At 44.3% G+C, this 21,037-nt stretch overlaps 1 protein-coding gene across 3 annotated transcripts in view; it reads right to left on the bottom strand.

Moving 5' to 3' along the window:
• The window catches only part of LYN (LYN proto-oncogene, Src family tyrosine kinase), a 163,750-nt gene that overhangs the window by 32,659 nt on the left and 110,054 nt on the right, over positions 1-21,037 (bottom strand). For all 3 annotated transcript variants that reach the window (XM_030794988.1, XM_003255972.4, XM_003255973.4), the window contains 2 exons: positions 14,145-14,327; positions 10,921-10,997 (listed from right to left, as the gene is read on the bottom strand). In XM_030794988.1, coding sequence (XP_030650848.1) covers positions 10,921-10,997; positions 14,145-14,327 — 260 coding nt within the window. The remainder of the gene's footprint in view (positions 1-10,920; positions 10,998-14,144; positions 14,328-21,037) is intronic.

Below are 21,037 nucleotides of genomic sequence, written 5' to 3'. Positions count from 1 at the left end.
GTGGGAGGATGGCTTGAGCCCAGGAGCTCTGGGCTGCAGTTTGCTATGCGGTGTCTACACTAAGTTCGGAATCAATATGGTGACTCCTGGGAGTGGAGGACCTCTAGGTTGGTTAAGAAGGGGTAAACCGGCCCAGGTCAGAAGCGGAGCAGGTCAAAACTCCTGTGCTTAGGAGTAGTGGCATCATGCCTGTGAATAGCCACTGCACTCCAGCCTGGATAACATAGCGAGACCCCATCTCAAAAAAGGCAAAAAAAAAAGCAGCAACTGCAATAGTGCAGATGAGAGACAATGGTGACCTGGAGGGGGAGATCTATTTTGGAAGAAGAAATGAAAGGACTTGCTTATGAGGGAGGAGGGCTGGGCAGACCATTGGCTGAGAAAGCCATGGCTCAGGGGGACCCTGTGTGGCCACCTCCCGGGGACTGTGGCCTGCCTAGGTGGAATGCCACCTGTGCACATGGGCTCTGAGCCCTACTGGGGCAGGGCCTCTGGAGGGCTGTCAGCTGCAGGCCTCATCTCCAAGGAACAGGTCTTTTTGTGGGGAGGGGAAGAGGCCAGGAGGCAGCAACTGTGGCAGGGGCTCAGTTGGGGTCTTCCCCACCAGGGTGGGCGGCCCTCTGGCAGCCCCGGAGACGCTGTGGCATCCCTCTGAGCCTTGGGCACGGTGTCAGGCTGCTGCTTGGCAGAGAGGAGCTGCCTTAGAAACCATACCAAGGAGCCCAGACACACCATTTCCTGGGGTGACGCTGAATCAGGGTGATATCTGCAGAGCTGTGCTGGGTGGAGGCCTGAGATCCCGACCTCAGTGAAACCTGGGGAAACGCATTCCAGGCACCAAACTGACCTCAGAATACACATTTAAGTCAAATCAGTCTTCAATGGGGCAAGGGCTACTTTTGGTGACTCAGTTTTTAGATGCTTCTCATTGTGTTTCACAAAGCCCCACGAGCTGCATAGCTACAGACACAAATGCATAGCTACAGCACGTGCTCTGAGGGTAGGCGAAGAATGCTGTGTTTCTACAGAAGTCTACAAAACCATATATTTTTAAAAACCAATAATTTAAGTTCCTCTCTCAGTAATTTTATTTCATTTTATTCCATCACAGAAGAAAACCACTTTAAAAAACAAGAATGAGGCTGGGTGTGGTGGCTCACGCCTGTAATCCCAGTGCTTTGGGTGGCCGAGGCGGGTGGATCCCCTGAGGTTGGGAGTTCAGGACCAGCCTGGCCAACATGGTGAAACCCAACTCTACTAATAATACAAAAATTAGCTGGGCGTGGTGGCACACGCTTGTAATCCCAGCTATTCGGGAGGCTGAGGCAGGAGAATTGCTTGAGCCTGGGAGGCGGAGGTTGCGGTGAGCCGAGATCGAGCCATTGCACTCCACCCTGGGTGACAAGAGCAAAACTCCATCTCAAAAAAAAAAAAAAAAAAAAAAAAAGAATGAGGAGAAGTGCATGGTTCCATTTAAGTACAAAGAGAAATCACATTTTTTTCAAGAGTAAGGTGTGCTGAGTGGTCAGGGAGGCATGGAGAGAAGAGCAGCAGCAGAGGAGAAAGAAAAAGGAAGAGGAGTCAGCCAGGGCTAGGGAGGAGCCTGTGCAGGCAGAGAACAGGGTTCTAGGAATCAGGAAGAGGCAGAGGCCGAGGGCTTGGCTTCCACCCAAACCACATCACTAAGAAGGGTCCAGCCAGGTTGTCAAAGACTTCCCTGTCACAAAGTCCCGTGGCAGTTTCCCTGCTCTCTGACTGTGCCTCAGAACTCCCTGTCACCTGCGCTGCAACCCCACTTCCTCCTTACAGGCACTGTGCTTCTGGTGTCCCCAGCCTGCTCTCTGACTTGTCCCTCTCAGCCCTTTCTTTGGGGTCTGTCTGGGGCTGTCCTCTGCCCCTTCCCACACTCTCTAGGGGACCTCATCCAACCCCTATTCATATGACTGTCTGTGGCGCCAGCCTCCCTGAAGCCTCTAGCCCCAGACCCCTATACTAAAATGCCTGTCCACACTAGCTGCCCATCTCTAGCTGATGTTTCATGGCACTTCAAACCCAGTACAGCAAAACTAATTTCATCAGCCACCTCAACCCCGTGCCCGCGATGGCGGTCCTCAGCTGCCCCATGCACATTCCTTCTCTATTTCTATGTGCCTGTGGTAGGGAACACTGACCTCGCTCAGGCCCATCCTCCCTCCCTCATCCCTGGACTCTAGCTTTCACCCCTTCTAATCATTTTTGTATACGGTGGCTGGGGCAACTTTTAAAGCACAGGTCTCATCCTATCACATGCCTGCTGAAATGCTCAGTCGATCCCCATTATCCCCAGCAACCCACCTCAGTTTCATAACTCAGGCCTCACACCTGCTTCAGGGACAGCACCAGGAAAGCCACTTGGTTGAGAGGTTTAATTATCTCCAGACTTGGGCTGAACTCCTTCAGGTGCTTCTTGGCTTTAATGAGGGGTTGGAGAGAGGGCCTGAGAATCTAGCTCTGAATTGAAAAAGCTCAGAATAAGTCCTGTCCGTTTCAGAGTGTACCCTTTAGAGACGAGCTCTGTTTGCTTTTGTTTTTTTAGAAGCAGGGTCTTGCTCTGTCACCTAGGCTGGAGGGCAGTGGGCGTAATCATAGCTCACTCGAGCCTCAACTTCCTGGGTTCGATCGATCCTCTCATCTCAGCCTCCTGAGTAGCTGGGTTTACAGGCACGACCATCAGGCCTGGCTAACTTTTTTTTTTTTTTGGTGGAGATAGGAGTCTCACTGTGTTGCCCAGGCTGGACTCAAACTCCCAGCTTCAGACAACCCTCCCACTTCAGCCTCCCAAAGAGCTGGGATTACAGGCATGAGCCACTGTGCCAGACAGAGACGAGCTCTGGGCTAGAACGCAAACTCTCCCATTCCTTTTCCATCTCACCCTTCCTGGTCTCAGTTTTAAAAAACAAAACAAAAACAGCAACAAAAACAGTAATAAAACAAAATTTTAGGAGCATGAAAAGCTGAGAACTCTGTGATTCTCCAATAGTCAAAACAGACCAATTTCTATAAAGAACACTTTGGTGTGTTGGGGGAGAACAGAGGTAACATGAATACGTATTACAGTAAATACAAAAAGCATCCACTAATGACTAAAAGGGTAAAACTGTAAGTCCTGTTGAAACTATTTGCTGAGTATAAGCATTTTTATTTTGTACAGACACATTTTTTAAACCAGAGTTATCTACAAAACAGTTTAGTCTTCCACAACTGAGAATGAACAGGTTTAGTTTTTTTTTGTTTTTGTTTTTGTTTTTTTTGAGACGGAGTCTTGCTCTGTCCCCCAGGCTGGAGTGCAGTGGCGCGATCTCGGCTCACTGCAAGCTCCGCCTCCCAGGTTCACGTCATTCTCCTGCCTCAGCCTCCCGAGTAGCTGGGCCTACAGGCGCCCGCCAACACGCCCGGCTAATTTTTTGTATTTTTAGTAGAGACGGGGTTTCACCGTGTTAGCCAGGATGGTCTTGATCTCCTGACCTCGTGATCCGCCCGCCTCGGCTTCCCAAAGTGCTGGGATTACAGGGTTGAGCCACCGCGCCGGCCCACGAACAGGTCTAGTTTTTTTTTTTTTTTTTGGACGGAGTCTTGCTCTTGTTGCCCAGGCTGGAGTGCAGTGGCATGATCTTGGCTCACTGCAATCTTTGCCTTCTGGGTTCAAGCGATTCTCCTGCCTAAGCATCCTGAGTAGCTGGGATTACAGGCGCGCACCACCATGCCCGGCTAACTTTTGTATTTTTAGTAGAGATGGGGTTTCACCATGTTGGCCAGGCAGGTCTCAAACTCCTGACCTCAGGTGATTCACCCACCTCGGCCTCCCAAAGTGCTGAGATTACAGCCATGAGCCACTGTGCTTGGCCTAGTTTCCTTAATGTCCATGTCTCTCAGAGTGCCTCCTAAGCTGTTCTCTCCATATACCCCCACTTGCATCCCCGTGTACTCCTTTTCTGTGCCTTTATGCACCAGGTTCCTAAAACTGAAGACCCATCCCTGCATCCACACCCCTTCCCAAGCTAGCACAGCTAATCCTGGCTCTCAGGGTCACCTCCTCCAGGAAGCCCACCTTCCACCTGCTAGCCCACCCTACTACGCTCCATCCTCCTCTGTGTACTCTGAAAGTAGCAAGCGGTGCCCGCTCTGACAGCCCTTGCCATATCCCGGGGCTGTACCCTGTCTTTGCCTGCAACTCACCTGCCCCCCACTCCATGCCATGTGCCCTTTGCTCATCCCTCCTGACACAGCGCCTGGCTGTGCTCAGGACAGCTGTGTGGGTGAACGGGAGGGGGCCACACCAAGAGGGTGAGGGGGCTCAGGGAGAGCAAGCCAAGTGCTGGAGACAAAGGTCAGCTGGAATTTACTCTCCACTGCTCCCTTCAAAATGCTTTCTTGCTTTCTTTCTTTCCTTCCTTTCTTTTTTTTTTTTGAGATGGAGTCTTGCTCTGTCACTCAGGCTGGAGTGTAGTGGTGTGATCTTGGCTCACTGCAACCTCTGCCTCCTGGGTTCAAATAATTCTCCTACCTCAGCCTTCGGAGTAGCTGGGATTACAGGCACGCACCACCAAGCCCGGCTAATTTCAAACTGCTTTCATCTCCACTTTTCAACTGTGACCAGCTGGTGATAAACTCTGCCCACTCCTAAACCACTTCAGTTGGATTCTAGCCCTGCAAGCTTCCATGATGAGTACCCAAAGAGAATAGTATTTTGTGACTTACGGTAGCACTCACCAGAAATTGCCACCCCTGGTCAAAATAACATTAAGAGACAGATCTTGCCTGCAGGCCAAAAGCGCCACCACCTCCGCCATACACTAACCCAAAGCTTCCCAATCAAATTTAAAGCAAAAATAAATTCTGCTTTATTTGCTATTTTAACAGCCAGTCATGATTCCTCTTGCTTAAATATGCAAAACAGCCCCACCCCCATCTTACCAAAAAAACAAAAAAAAAGAGTTCCTGTTTTATACTATTTTTAAATGACAGTTTCCTATCCCTTTGGCTTTTTCAGAAGGAAACTGCATATGATCCACTTTTGCAATTCTGACAGTAACTGGTTTCATTTGTCCATTTTCTAAGTTTTCATGGTCAAAGTTTAAGCTGAAAACGTAACACTCATTATTCAAAAAAGATAAATAGAGCATTTAAGTGCCCAACATGTAGGTACTGCATTAAAGTGATATATTTGTGTTCCTTTATTTAGAGCAACGTTAAAGTCTTATATCAATGTCATCTGTATAGCCTCAGAATCATTAGTTGCAACTTTCGGTGACGATTCACGTAGATAGTCTAAATAGAAGGAGAGGTCCCTAGTCATGGAATATTAGAGCTGAGGCTGTGGGAAACCCAACCTGTGCCTCCCATCTCACAGATGAGGACACTGGTGCCCACAAAGTGATTTTCCCCATGCAGAAGCAGGTTTTCTGGTTCTTGGCTCAGTGATTTCTCCATCATTAGCATCATCTAGGCTCCATTTACAAAATCATGGCAACATTTCTCAAATTCTGAGAAAGAGCTAACCACCAGCTGTGTTAACATTTGTATGCTGAGAAAGCTGAGGTTTCCAAGCATCAGCTCCAAGCAATGCCCACTCAGGGACCATCACATCCTGGCCACTATGTGGCCCCTGTATCCAGAGCGGCACCCGGCTCAGATTCCTCTATGAAATTCATGAATGCCTTCTTCAGTGCTGGCTGTTTTTCTCTCTAAGGAGCCTCTTGTGCTTGAAAGAGTGATTGGGAATGTGTAGGCCTCAGTAAGAGTCACGTATGAGAATTTCCACGTGGAGGGGAGATTATATATGGAGTGGGGAGCAGATCTGGCCTCCTAGTTAAACCACAAGTCATGTCAATCACCTGCGGCTTCCACTTGCCACGTCTGACTCAACATCTCAATGCAACTCTCCCTCCAGCTTAAGTGAACTAAACATGAGGACACTATCAGTCAAAGGTTATTACTAATCAAGCCTTTGAAGATAAAGCAGTTGAATCACTGGGGTAATAGCCTTGAGGTGGAATATGAGTGAGAGAGAAGAAGAGACCCACTATGGATGATATTGGCAAATATTCTAGAAACTTCCCAAGAACTTCCCCCTCTAGACCCTTCAAGCCTGATTTACCACCAACATACTGGTGAGTTTCAACCAAGAGATATTACAAGGGATTCCCAGTCTATACACTGTTTTCTCACTCAGTAGCTACAACTATGAGGGTGTGCTCAGAAAGCTCTGCTGTTAAAACGCCCTCCTACTCAAAAAGGTCAGGAACTTCCTAGATAGAGTTTTCCTACCCTCCTCGTTTTACCAATTTCCACCTTAAAATGTGGCTTTAAATTTAATACTGGGGGTAAAATATACCTTGAGCATAATCTCCATCTTGGCAATAAAGACTTTTGAGGTGGAAAAAGCTAAAGAAAACATTAATTTTGATGGTCAAAATCCATAATGGGGAAAATGCATATCACAGTAGTGTTGAGTGCAAAATGACCATAGCAGCAACTGTAACCATGAGACAACAGCAGGCTGCAGAGGAAAGAATCAGTTATCTTGAGTCAGAAGTCCCTGGATCAAGTCCCAGCAATTCCGCATACTAGCTCGGTAACCTTGGCCAAGTCCAAGTTCACCTTGTTATCTGTAAGAGGTACTAAACAACAAAATATATGCTTTCAAGGCTGTTGGGCTCAAATTAGATAATGGAGGTAGAAGTGCTGTATCAACGAGAAGAAGCTAAAATAAATGTTACTTGTTGCCATGATAATAACAACAACTCTGATTTTGCAAGTTTTTTGTTTTGCTTTGTTTTGTTTTAAAGAGACAGATTCTTGCCATGTTGTCCAGGCTGGTCCTGAAGTTCTGGCCTCAAGCAATCTGCCCGTTTCAGCCTCCCAAGTAGCTGCGATCATAGGTGCATGCCACTTTGTTTGGCTTGATTTTGCAGTTTTTACTGACATTTAACTCACAAACAATTGTTTCACTTTTAGTAATTTTTGCACTTCAGAGATACCGCCACCAAAGAGTAATAAATGCTTCGATTCACTTGGTCTGAATTACAAGATGATTTATTTGCTCTCCAAACTGCAACTGTAAATTTTTCACTTCTTTTTCCTCTCAGTTTGACATGTCTATGATTCCATCTCAGCTTCTGGTGAAGGAAATCCCCACTGGTTTTAACCCCTTTTCTTTCCAAGCTCATTTTTCTTCTCTGACTTAGGGCCTAAAAGCTGAAAGGGAATTATGCAAAGTCTCTCTGCTCTGAAAGTATCAAACTTCCTTTGCAAAGAGGTATTTTCCTATTTCAGCATAAAAAGCACTAAATTGCTTAATTTAATATAAAGAGAAAAGCAATGGGTAAAGCTCCTGTAGTCAGGATTTCTTGATCTATGTTGAATGGGCTATGGATGGTTGGAGAGTGTGGATTATTACACTTGAGCTCAGACAAGTCTTTCAGAACTCATCCTGAGACAGGAAGTGATGAAATCAGCTCTCACATGAACTGTGAGGCTGTCATGTGCACCTAGCCACTTTCTGTCTCAATGGGCGACAGGGGAATGCGGAGGGGAGAATAGGGCATGGGGAAGTGGGTAGTGGGGAGCGGGAAGAAGAGGCCAATACAGACGGTGGGAAAAGTCCCAACTCTGCCCCTCACAGTTTCCCTTATTCTTCTAGGGCTAAGATGAAGTAAACTGGGTTATTTCTACTCCCAATGACCAATCTCTCATTGTGAAAATCTGCTGAATTTAACCACCCCTTGCGAACATTCAATTTCCCAACTCTGATGCTGTTGACAAGGGTTATGGAAGACAGCAAGTCGCATCATTATCGCACAGCCTACTAACTGTTTAGTTACAGCTAACACAGCAAATGGACTTCTGTAATTCCTCTTCTGCTTTATCCCTAAATTTCCACCCTAAATAGTAAAGTGGGGGGAAGGTATAGAAAAGGTTGGATTATCGAAGTGTCTGGGCCCCAGGTATCTCTGTCACTGTGGGGCAGCTTTAATAATAATTCTATTGTCATGTTATTCACTATGGAAAAGTGATAGAGTTAATTAGTGGCACATGATAGAGAAGGAAAGGTAAGATAATGCAGAGATGGCCTTCTTGGCACAGACAGATCATTTCAGAAAGGTGTGTGAAGGAGGAGGAGGAGCGCTGGGTAGCAGTGGTCATCAGTGAGGGCATTCCAGGGGGACGAGGGAGCAGGTGCAGTGAGCAGAAAGTGGAAGTGGAAGGTATGGGATTTCAGGCTGAAGCTGAAGCGTACAGGCCCTACTCCTTGTTGCCAAGGGTAAGATCCCCTTCTCAAATTATCTGTATTATCATAAGAAAAGCCACAGGTACAAGAAGCAGATAATGATTAAGGATGGAGAACAGGTGGTCTCACCAGCGCCACCTTGAGGGAAGGGCTGGGAAAGAGTCTGAGTGAGGTTTGCAGCTTGAGCAAAGATGAACTCAAATGGAGCCAGTGCTTAGTTGTAAGGAAAATGAATTTTGTGCTGAATGAACATACTTAGGGTCCTGCCGGCTGCTGCTGACCCGTGACTCTCCCAGTGACACTGAGCAGTTAATGCACTTGAGCCAGATGTCCTATGGGTTCCACCAAGGGGCCACTGCTAGGAAAGAGACCCTGGACCTGTGAACATGAGTTCACCTGGCACGGGCTGGATTCGGTAAACTGGCTTGGATGGAGACCAGTGGTGCTGACCTTGATTGCCCCCAGCCCCTCCTGTCACCGAGGGGGCTCAGCCCCATCAGAGTTGACAGAAGAGTCAACTGAAGTCCCCTGGAATCCGCAGCACAACAGTCACAGTCAGTGCCAGGATCTGTGGTAACCTTCCTCGTAAGCTGTGAAGGTCTAGAAAGTAGCTTCTCCCCCTATTCATTTCTAGGTTAGAAAAATTACTCTTCGAGGTTAGAAAAATTACTCTTCGAGGGAATGGTGGTAATTCACTAAATTAAAGACTCAGTAGAGAGGCTTTGACTTGGACCTTAAAAGCTTTGACTACGTCAAGATAAAGTCTTACAAGATAAGCCATGCAAAACCCAATACAAAATACCCATGTGACAAAATAAAGTCATTCTCTGGGTACAGTACATACACAATGTGTGTAATTTCTACCCTAAAGAACTGTGGGTACAGATCAGACCCCTAGCAGATGGAATAGCGGTGACCACTCAGGCCCTCCAGGCCATGTGTCCCGATGTTCCATAGCCCTGTCCAAGTGTGACAAACCTTTGTTACACTCCTCAAGTCTCTTGACCCATGGGGACACCCAAATCACCACCTGAGTAGAGGGCCTCATTGATCCGTGTAAGTATGGCCCAAGTTTATCAGACTTCTGCTTTCTCCATTTCCTGATCTGTTTTCTACATGGGTTCTAGAGCTGTGCCCAACCCCACCTATTCCTCTTACTGCAGAGAGGTGGTTTTCAAACTATAGTTCTGGAAACCTTGGAATCCCATGGAGCCTTCCAGGGGCCAGCATAGACTTTGAGGACAGGGCTAAAAAGGCAGGGCTGCTGGGTCCTTTCCTTGCCCCTCTGTTCCACCACAGCAATTATGCTTCTTTCCTATTAGATGTTGGCATTTCAGGGCACACTTGAATTTCCAACTCAGATGAGGAACCTGTTAGGCTTGCCAAGTTCCGGAGGTGGAGAGGATGCCTGAGCATGAGCAGTGTGACTCACCCATCACACACCTTTACTGGAAGGATGGGCATTGCCCTCCCTTGGGTTTTTCCAGCTTCCACCAGCAGGCTCAGAGCTGCTTGTGTCCGTGCCAAGCACGTGACACAACAACATCTGTGTTTGATGTGACCCTCAACAACATCTCCTTAAAGCAGGAATTACCATTCCTGCTTTGCCCAAATAGGCAAAGGGCTTCTGAAATGCAAGCAGTATGGCTATCGAGTGGCAGAGCCAGAACACAAACTCCAGTCTCCAGGTGCTGAATGCCAGCTTAGCCCACGATGCTCTATTACAGAACCTGTGTCCAGCCCTACCTTACGTGAGGTGCTTCACCTCTGTACTCATGCATTCCTTGGATCTCGTATTCCCAAGAAGGCCGTAGCAATTTCCTAACTAAAAGAGGGACCTAACTAAAAGAGGGACCAGCCTTCCCTAGAACTTCTATAAATCTCTTTTGCTACATACACTGGGCTTCATGAAACCACCCATTGCCAATACTGAGAAACATGCACGCAAATTGCTGAACATTACTAATGGACACAATGAAACTAGTAAAAGCCAGCAGCTGGCATCATTCAAGTGTGCATTTCCTTGATATTTTGGGCACATTGCGGGGCTTCTGGCTAACTTGCTTCTGCTCTTAAATACACTTCAGGAAACATGTGATTCCAAAGTAAATAAACAGGAAACTCCTAGGCTAGTACTAAAAATAGTACAAATGAATATTTCACAGAATCCTGATGGCACATCCAACAAGAAGGAGCGAGAAGAAGAGGAGCAGGAAAGTGACATAGTTCCTCTGTTTTCAAGAATACAGAGGACTTAAAAGTATCCATACATTCGATTCGTAACTTAAATAAAACATAGGCATCATTTAAAAGCTGCTGTGCTTACATAGGCTGGAACTGCCTCTCCCAAATGCTGAGAAAGTGATTGATTCAGCTGCACGGTTTCTATGACTTGTGAAATGAACATAAAGAGGTTGACTTGGCTTATAGAAGACGATATCCAGGTCAAAACTCAACACGTGCACACAATCCATGTGAATCTCCTATTACTATCTCCAAGAAATGTATTGTGGAAGGTCTTTTTCTCATAACTGCTGCTGGGAAACATTCAACAGAAATTCCTTCTCCCTGGAACAATAACTCCTTCATGAATTTGACGCAGGGAAGTCTTTGCAAATGCACATGCACACGGGGCTTTTTGAATATGTTACCTGAGCAGAAAAGTCAATGAGCTTTGGAAGCAGCACTTTGCCACCTTCATCACTCTTCAGGAAATCCAGCAAACTACCTATGGAGAAAGAAAGAACAAGTTAGTGCATTTCAAATACACAAGAAAAAATCCAAACAAAATTCATATCATCATTACTATTACAGGGGAACCCCCCACAAAATGATTGGCTTTGCAATTCTATACGGTTATATGAAGCCTTTTCCTGGTATTGGTCAAACCCAGTCCCCTCTAATCTGTTACCTTTGACCTGATGTGAAACATGGCATGTGCTCCAGGTGAGAAAGAACGTGGCTGGATACCACTTTTCTCACTACAGGCGTCTGAGAACCATGCATTTCAGAGTACTTGCCACCATGATCCACTCACTGCAGCCTCCCAATCTTTAGCAAGCTCACTGGAAGGCCTGCCCTCTGCAGACACTTGGCCAGGCTCACTCCCATCTGTATCCAGCAAAAAGCACAGAACTTGGCACATATTCTAGGTGCTCAATGAATGTTTTCTGAGACAGGGTCTTACTCTGTCACCCAGGCTGGAGAGCAGTGGCATGATTACAGTTCACTGCAGCATCAGCCTCCCAAGCTCAAGCAATCCTCCCACTTTCAGCCTCCCGTGTAGCTGAAGGTACATGCCATCACACCCAGCTAATTCTTTTATTTTTTTGTAGAGACAGGATTTCACCACGTTGCCCAGGCTGGTCTCAAATTCCTGGACTCAAGCAATCCTCCCACCTTGGCCTCCCAAAGAGCTGGGATTATAGGTGTGAGCCACCACGCCCAGCCTCAAAGAGTATTTGATGAGTGAACTGCGCTTTGGAAAAAAGTGAAACCTACCTAAGAAGGAGTGTGCTGCTGAACAAACTCTCCAACCTCCTATGGCTTCATCTCTAAAACAAGACCTGCTTTTCCCCTAGAACTTTAAGTACCAGCCTCACGGGTAGCCTTGGTCAAGTTGTTTACCTCATCTAGGTCTCTGTAAAATGGGCATGTACTAGAGGCTATATTAGAGGTTTGGGGAGGTTGGAATCAAAGGTTGCATCCGAAGCACATACCATGATGGTTGACAGGTAGCAAGTGCTCAGTAAACGTTATGCTATCTCATCTATGACACAGAACAATAGTACTTAGCCCTCAGGCTGCTGAAAAGACTAAGTGAGATCACCCATGGAAAGCACCAAGAGCAGTCTGGTATATAGTAAGTGTTCAATAAATATTAGGCATTGTTGGCCAAGCTTGGTGGCTCATGCCTATAATCCCAGCACTTTGGGAGGCCAAGGCGGGCGGATCACCTGAGGTCGGGAGTTTGAGACCAGCCTGGCCAACATGGTGAAACTCTGTCTCTACTAAAAAATACAAAAATTAGCCAGGCATGGTGGCAGGCACCTGTAATCCCAGCTACTCGGGAGGCTGAGGCAGGAGAATCGCTGGAACCTGGGAAGCAGAGGTTGCAGTGAGCCAAGATAGTGCCACTGCACTCCAGCCTGGGTGATAGAGCGAGACTCTGTCTCAAAAAAAAAAAAAAAAAAATATATATATATATATATATATATATTAGGCATTGTTACATAGTAAAACTCATATTTATACCTATCATTAAGAATACTCTAAGTTAATTAATTCAATAATATTTACTGAACTCCTATAAGGTGTCTGGCCCTGAGCCTGGTTTCTGGGCTATAGCAACCCAAGCCACAAGAGCTAATGGGTTTGTTTGCTTTAAAACAAACAAACAATGCCATTGTTTGGAAAGACTCTGAGTGACTGATATTTTGAAATACTCACAGATATTAAATAAGAAAATGTAATATTCATCTTTTGAATCTATTCAGTTATGACATCATACTATCATCTCCATTGTGCATGAGATGATTGTTAATCCTGGATCATTGCTTATGTTTCTTCATTACTTCTAAGGACTTTTTAAAAAATAATTTGGGGCCAGGCGCGGTGGGTCACGCTTGTAATCCCAGCACTTTGGGAGGCTGAGGCGGGCGGATCACGAGGTCAGGAGATGGAGACCACGGTGAAACCCCGTCTCTACTAAAAATACAAAAAATTAGCCGGGCGTGGTGGCGGGCGCCTGTAGTCCCAGCTACTCAGAGAGGCTGAGGCAGGAGAATGGCGTGAACCCGGGAGGCGGAGCTTGCAGTGAGCCGAGATCGCGCCACTGCACTCCAGCCTGGGTGACAGAGCGAGACTCCGTCTCAACAACAACAAATAATAATAATAATAATAATAATAATAATTTGGCAGTTTATTAGTATGTTTCCTGAACTGGAGGTGAACAAAGGAAGAAGGATGTTGATTCAAAGTCTTCTATATGAAGGTGATCACAGTAGAAGAAAAATTGATTGCTTGAAGTCTATTCTCCAGCAATTCTATGATTACATAGGACTTTAACCTCCACAAGTTTTAAAAAACATTAATATTTAAAAGGGACACCCTGAACATTTAGATAATGCTGAAAAGGAAAATGAATATTAGATAACGCTAAAGAACAAAAAGAGGCTGGGTGCTCATGCCTGTAATCCTAGCACTTTTGGAGACTGAAGCAGGCAAATTGCCTGAGCTCAGGAGTTCGAGACCAGCCTGGCCAATGTGGCGAAACCCCATCTCTACTAAAAATACAAAAAAATTAGCTGGGCATGGTGGCACGTGCCTGTAGTCCCAGCTACTAGGGAGGCTGAGGCAGGAGAATCGCTTGAACCCAGGAGGCGGGAGTTGCAGCGAGCAGAGATTGCACCACCGCACTCCAGCCTGGGCAACAGTGTGAGACTCTGTCTCAAAAGAAAAAAAAAGAAAGAAAGAGGAATTTGGTACTGAACAATCTGTACTAAATCTGTAGTATTAGAATTCTGGGAACTCTTCACATTTTAAGCATATGACAAAAATATTCCTTTTTGAAATACATAGTAATTCATTTGATAAATATTTATTGGGGGCTACTAGATATGGGGCACTATTCTCAGGGCAATAGGTACACACAGGCAGATGCAGAGAAAAGAGGAAGATTAGATTTCAATTCTGTGACATGGATTACTTCTGGTGATTAGGTTTATAAACTGCTTTGTCTTCTCATATTTCCTAATTTTTCAGTAGTGGGTATACTGTTTGATAATTAAAACATTCGAGTGACCTCTGAACACTTACACATTTGACTTTTTGAGTTTGAAGCCCTTGCAAGCTCTGGGCAGTGGGAGGAACTCACCCTTGGCCATGTACTCCGTGATGATGTAAATGGGCTCCTCCCTGGTGACCACGGCGTAGAGCCTCACGAGCTTGTCGTGCTGCAGGGTCTTCATGAGGTTGGCTTCTTCCAGGAAGGCTTGCACAGACATAGTGCCTGGCTTCAGGGTTTTCACAGCCACCTTGGTACTGTTGTTATAGTAACCTAGGAAGAAAACAGAAGGCGGGCATGCTTTATAAAACAGAAAATCTAGCCGGGGGCGGTGGCTCACGCCTGCAATCCCAGCACTTTGGGAGGTCGAGGCGGGTGGGTCACCTGAGGTCAGGAGTTCGAAACCAGCCTGGCTAAAACAGTGAAACCCCATCTCTACTAAAAATACAAAAATTAGCCAGGCGTGGTGGCAGGCGCCTGTAATCCCAGCTACTCAGGAAGCTGAAACAGGAGAATTGCTTGAACCCAGGAGGTGGAGGCTGCAGTGAGCTGAGATCGCACCATTGCCTTCCAGCCTGGGCGACAGAGTGCGACCCCATCTCAATTAAAAAAAAAAAAAAATTAAAACTTCACTTTGTAGACGCAGAGTTAGCAAAAAATTTAATTACAGATAGAAAAAGCCCTGAGTTAAAACACTATATAGTGATAAAATTAGGGCGGGCTAGATGAAAAGTATCTAGGAATTTTCTTTCTTTACCAAAAAATGTTTAAATTATTCAAAAATCAAAAGGTTTTTATGAAATAGTAGCAAAAAATGTTTTTATTGGCACTCTACCATGAGGACTAATATTTATTTATTTATTTATTTATTTATTTATTTATTTATTTATTTTTAGACTAAGTCTTGCTCTGTTGCCCAGGCTGGAGTGCCGTGGCACGATCTTGGCTCACTGCAACCTCCGCCTCCTGGTTTCAAGCGACTCTTATGCCTCAGCCTCCCGAGCAGCTGGGTTTACAGGTGCCCACCACCACACCTGGCTAATTTTTGTATTTTTAGTAGAGACGGGGTTTCACCATGTTGGCCAGGCTAGTCTCAAACTCCTGACCTCAAGTGATCCGCCAGCCTCGGCCTCCCAAAGTGCTGAGCCACTGTGCCCAGCCGAGGACTAATATTTTTCTCTAATAATAAAATGTTCTTTATTCAAGACCAAAAAAAAAACAAAACAAAACTCTACATATGCTATAATCCCTTACATACATATACATACACACACAGCCATACACTCACATTATAATCCCTATTTTAAAATACAGACATATTTTATAGATACACAGACACACACATATAAACAACGGTCTGGAAGAAAAGACACCAAAATATACCAAATGCTGGTTATTTCCAATGGTGTGATTACGAGTGATTTTAATTTTGCTCACCATATCTTTAACTATTTTTCGCTCACCACATCTTTAACTATTTACCACATTTTCTTTAAAAAAGGTGTTCTTTATAAAAATTACTTATATATACTAACTTAAAGTACAATACGCTAGAGTCAAACAAGCACTTCCCAAAATTTGCAGACAACTGGACTTGGGTGACTGTTAGTGAAAAAGGATCCCCCACTGAAAGGACAGGGAGCCGCCCCCTCCACTCCTTCCCCACCCAGGAGATGCAGCAGGTGCCCTGGGAGGCCTTCAGGGGAAAAGCCTGAATTTGTTCACCCCAGAGAGTCCCACAATTTCTTGACCTCAGAACACTTGTTCAGGTAGCCTCTCACACCACATGGAACACGCTCTGGGCAATACTGACTCCTTAGTATAGTTCCCCTGAGGCACCACCCTTCTGGGACTGGGATTGAGCACTTTAATCCTGACTTTCTCTTGGGAAAGCCTTTTCTCAGTAATTTGGCAAAGGAGAAATATTAATAATCATGCTCTTCCTTCCTGTCCTCTCTTCTGTTTCCGTCTTTCTCTTGGAAATGTTAAAAAATAATAATAATAATAATAATAATAATAATAATAATGGGGAGAAGGGAGTAGTAGCTGCTGGTGCCACTGCAAATCTTCCTGCAGGTTCCTGCTGCCTGGTGCACAACAGCCGGATAGCACCTGCCCTAAGGAAAGGTGACGTGGAGTGGACGGTCCCCTTTTTAGGGTGCAAGAGTATCTGTATGTGAATAGCATAGAAAGATGACTGGAAGCCTGCTGAGTAAAACAACAGTGATTATCCCTGGCTGGTAGAATTTGGAGTGACTTCTACTTTCTCTTGCTCTTTTCTATTCTGACTGGATTTGTCAATGAATATGTACTCCTTTCTTTTCTCTTCTCTTCTCTTTCTTTTTTCCAGGAGAGACAGGGTTTTGCCATGTTGGCCAGGCTGGTCTTGAACTCCTGACCTCAGCTGATCTGCCCACCTTGGTCTCCCAAAGTGCTGGGATTGTAGGCATGAGCCACTGTGCCCAGCCAAGTATGTACTTTTTAATAAAATGATTTTTTTAAATAATAAAGAAATGTATTCTACATCTATTTCCAAGCCTTCAAACAAATAAGAAAAAGTTAATTTATAGCTAGCAGTCAACCTATCCAATGATGTTTCTTTTAGTCATTAAGACTGATTCCTCTATTAAAATGTTTTATTTTGTATTCCACTTTGGTTAATACTTAGGAGCTTGCAGTGCTCTATAGAAAAATGAGGCTAGACAAGGTGGCTCATGCCTGTAATCCCAGCACTTTGAGAGGCAGGAGGATCGCTTGAGCCCAGGAGTTCAAGACCAACCTGGGCAATATAGTGAGACCCCCATCTCTAAAACAAAACAAAACAAAACAAAAAGAAAGAAAAGAAAAAGAAGAATGCAGTATAAAATAAGTGTTAGAACATATGGAGAAGATAGTAACATAAAGCTGACAAAAAAAACCATCCTAGGTCCTTTTACCACCTACCTAAAATAATGGAATTATGAACATATTAAATTGTTCTGCCATCTAAATGCATAATTACAAGCAATATGGCCTTTTCTGTAGATCTTAAGAGTTATTGTAAAGTACATTCCACCAACAAAAGCCTTTTAATATTACATTTAAATCAAAAAGGTTTTATTATAAATTTTTTAACATTTATAAACCCTAACCTTAACCCCAGCCCTAACTCTAACCCTAAGTTACATGAGCATATCCATAGCAAATCACAGCAGGAAAATACATGATATAAAATACATGAAAATATGTAAACTATATGATACATATAACTGCAAGGAACTGGCATCCAGGATATAGAAAGAATTCTTACAAATCAGTAAGAAAAATCAGAAGAAATAGGCAAAGGCTTGGATGGGCATTTCAAAGGAAGAAACTCATATGAGTAATAAACATGTGAAAAGTACTCAATCTATTAGTAACCAGAGAAATGCAAATAAAGTCATGAGAAACCACTGCTGAGCTTAGCAAAACTTTTTAAAGTCTGGTAATATCAAGTGCTGATGAGCACCTGCCCCTTGGGAGGGACTCTGGAGCAGCTGCCCTAGGCCTCATTCTGTGTTCTTTGCTGAGCATCACTGAAATTCAATTGCAGAGCTTCTGTGACAACATCCAAGGTGTCCATGAAGGATGCTGAGTGCACACTTCCTTCTGGATAACCACCCACTGCCTGTGCTGCCTTGGGGCCCACATCTCTCTAAGTACAGCTCTGGTAGTCAGGAAAGGGGACATGCGGACTGGCATATTGCTGGTGAGAATCTAAGCTGGGACCAGCACTTTGCAAAATAAGTTGCCAATAACTTAGAAGAGCTGAGGATTCATACACCTTACGATCCAGCAAATCCACTCCCACTCACCCTAGAGCTCATGCATGCTTGGATCAGCACAAAAATGTGCAGCACATTGTTCATAGCAGCCCAAACTGGGAAAAACTCTGATATAGTTTGGATGTTTGTCCTCTCCAAATCTCATGTTGAAATTTGATCCCCAGTGTTGGAGGTGGGGCCTAGAGGGAGGTATTTGGGTCATGGGAATGAATCCCTCATGAATGGCTTGGGCCATCCCCGTGGTAAAGAGTGAGTTCTCGCTCTATTAGTTCACAAGAGAGCTGGTTGTCTAAAAGCATGGCACCTCTTCTGGTCACTCTCTTGCTCTCACTGTGTAACATGCTCACTCCCTTTTGCCTTCCTTTTTGAATGGAAGCTTCCTGAGGCTTCACCAGAAGCAGAGACAGGTGCCATGTTTCTTGTACAATCTGAAGAACTGTAAAGCAAATAAACCTTTTCTTTATAAGTTACCCTGTCTCGGGTATTCCTTTAGCAAAGCAAAATGGACTAACATGAACTCCAATTTCATCAGTAAATGGTGAAATAAATGGATAAATGATCATATATCTTGAAAACACATGCAGCACAGCACAATATGGCATGAAGATGAATAAACCATAGCCACACCCAAAAGCATGAATGCATCTCACCAACACGACATGGGATGAAGATGAATGAACCGTAGCCACACCCAAAAGCATGAATGTATCTCACCAACACGACATGGGATGAAGATGAATGAACCGTAGCCAACCCAAAAGCATAGGTGCTTCTCACCAATACCATATGGAATGGAGATGAATGAACCATAGCCACAGATGCATCTCACCAACACGACATGGGATGACACGCACGAGTGCATCTCACAAACATGACATGAGATGAAGATGAATGAACTGTAGTCACACCCAAAAGCACGGATGCATCTCACCAACATCATAGGGACTGAAGATGAACAAATCGTAGCCACACAAAAGCACAGATGCATCTCACCAACACCTTATGGCATGAAGATGCATAAACCATAGCCACACCCAAAAGCATGGATGCATCTCACCAACACCATATGGAATGATGAATGAATTGTAGCCACACCCAAAAGCACACATGCATCTTACCAACACCACATGGAATGAAGATGAATGAACTGTAGCCACACCCAAAAGCATGGGTGCCTCTCACCAACCCGTTGAGTAAAAGAGGCAAGACGTAAAAGAGCACATTTGGTATAATTCGTTCATATAAAGCATAAAAACAGGCAAAACTGAGCTATATTTTGGGGGGATGCATATATCCCCATATACAAAAGTGGTAAAATTAAGAAGAAAAGTCAGAAAACCATCAGGAAGGTCAGAATAGCTGTTGTCTCTGGGGGACAGGTAGGGTGTGGGTGGGAGGGGATGGGTGGACGGTGGGGGCTTCTGGGGCTAGCAAGTTTCCTCTCAGAGGTCGGCACACCAGTTTTTGCTTTGTAATTATTTGTGAAATTAGATATTTGTGTTTGCATTTTCTGTCTGCTTGTTACATTACATAGCAATAAAAGTTAAAGAAACAAAACCATTTCCCTTTTGCCGTCATAAAAACAATGAAGCTCATGGAGACTTATACAATAGAAAAGTATGAGTAAAGGATGAAGGAAAAAAAATCGCTTTCCAAGGTTAAGGGGGAAGTTATCAGGAAATATTGCAGCTGCATATATTTTAAATACTGATAAGGAGTTTGAGGTGAGTGGTAGATAAAGCAGCTGTGTCAAACATGGCCCACGAATGGCGGCAGCTCCCAGATGATCTCTTAGGGCTGTGACATTGAAACAATAGGGTGGTTTTCATCCCTCCGTTAAAGGCATGATTTTTATTCAGTGCTAAGGATCAAATCATAGGTTTCCAAGATACTGTCTGGTAGTTTGAAGGTTCAAATTAACCTAGTCATGGAGATTTGGGTTGTTAATACAGATGAAAAATGATGTTAAAAAAAACTTTGAGCTAGTAAAAAGTGTCCTGTGGAGTGCCACTTTGCCACAGTTAAAGAAAGCTGATGTGGCACCTTGAGAGCGCTCTAATTCCGGCTGTGACTGGCTTGCTAAAAAGTGCCCACGTACCACAAAAGGGAGAGTGGTTTGTAAAAAATGCATGCAGTTGATTTGGGAAGTGGGTTGATGATTAATCTCAAGGCAGTTGGCTCAAATGAGAATTTATCAAGCAAAATTCAATGTAAAATAAGTTTCCTTCCTTCCTCAGGGTCTCTTCATAGACCAAGCAGTCAGAGGAAACATTGTCCTTAGCCTCGCTGCCCAGTTGATTCCCTGGGAATAGGACAATCCGCAGAGGAAGCATGTCACCCAAGTCAGATGTCACAAGGATCACACAAACAAGAGGAAACAGCTTGAAGCAGAGACACCTCTTTCTTTTATTCCCACCCAGCCCCTTCCCCCAAAGAACAGGTCACTTCCTAGTATTTGTTCACTACATTTCAGGCCAAAAAAATGCAGACCATAAAATGAAATGGGTTGTCCATGAACAATTCCTTATGTTTAACAAAAATATTAACTTACTTGGTTAACAGTGATAGAATTTTAATTGTATTTTTTCTATCAGTGAGAAAAGCTGGCCTGCTTATCCTTTGAGAAACTAAAAAGGATAAGAGAAAACTAAATTCTGGCAGCTCAAAATTGGGAGAGAGAGTATCCTTCAGCCTATTTGTAACAAATAATCACCAATCACAACTCTTTTGGTTGTATTCCCAGTATTCCTCTGCTATGTGTATTCAACATATTTAAATTATTTCAGGAGTGAAGAAGGAGCTCGCTGACTGACAGGCAAACTCAGTCCCTACAAGCAAAAGATCCCAAGTGAAAATTTTCTATTTTTTTCTCTTCTATTTTCTTTTCTTCCCCTTCCCTTCTTTTCCTTTCTTCCTCCATTCAATATAAGACTGCAAGAAAAGCACAATTAAAAAATGAACAGTGATCAATGCCAATATCCTGGTAGTGATGTTTTACAGGAGTTACCACTGGGGGAAACTGGGTAAATGGTACATGGGATCTCTCTGTATCATTTCTTTTATATATTTGCCAGCTTTATTGAAATATAATTCATATACCATGCCATTTATCCATTTAAAGTATATAGTTCATCAGTTATTTGCATATTCAGAATTGTACAATCATCACCACAATTAGCT

Source organism: Nomascus leucogenys, chromosome 16, assembly GCF_006542625.1.
Source record: "Nomascus leucogenys isolate Asia chromosome 16, Asia_NLE_v1, whole genome shotgun sequence".
Classification (NCBI taxonomy): domain Eukaryota; kingdom Metazoa; phylum Chordata; class Mammalia; order Primates; family Hylobatidae; genus Nomascus; species Nomascus leucogenys.
This window is presented reverse-complemented; position numbering and strand designations above follow the sequence as displayed.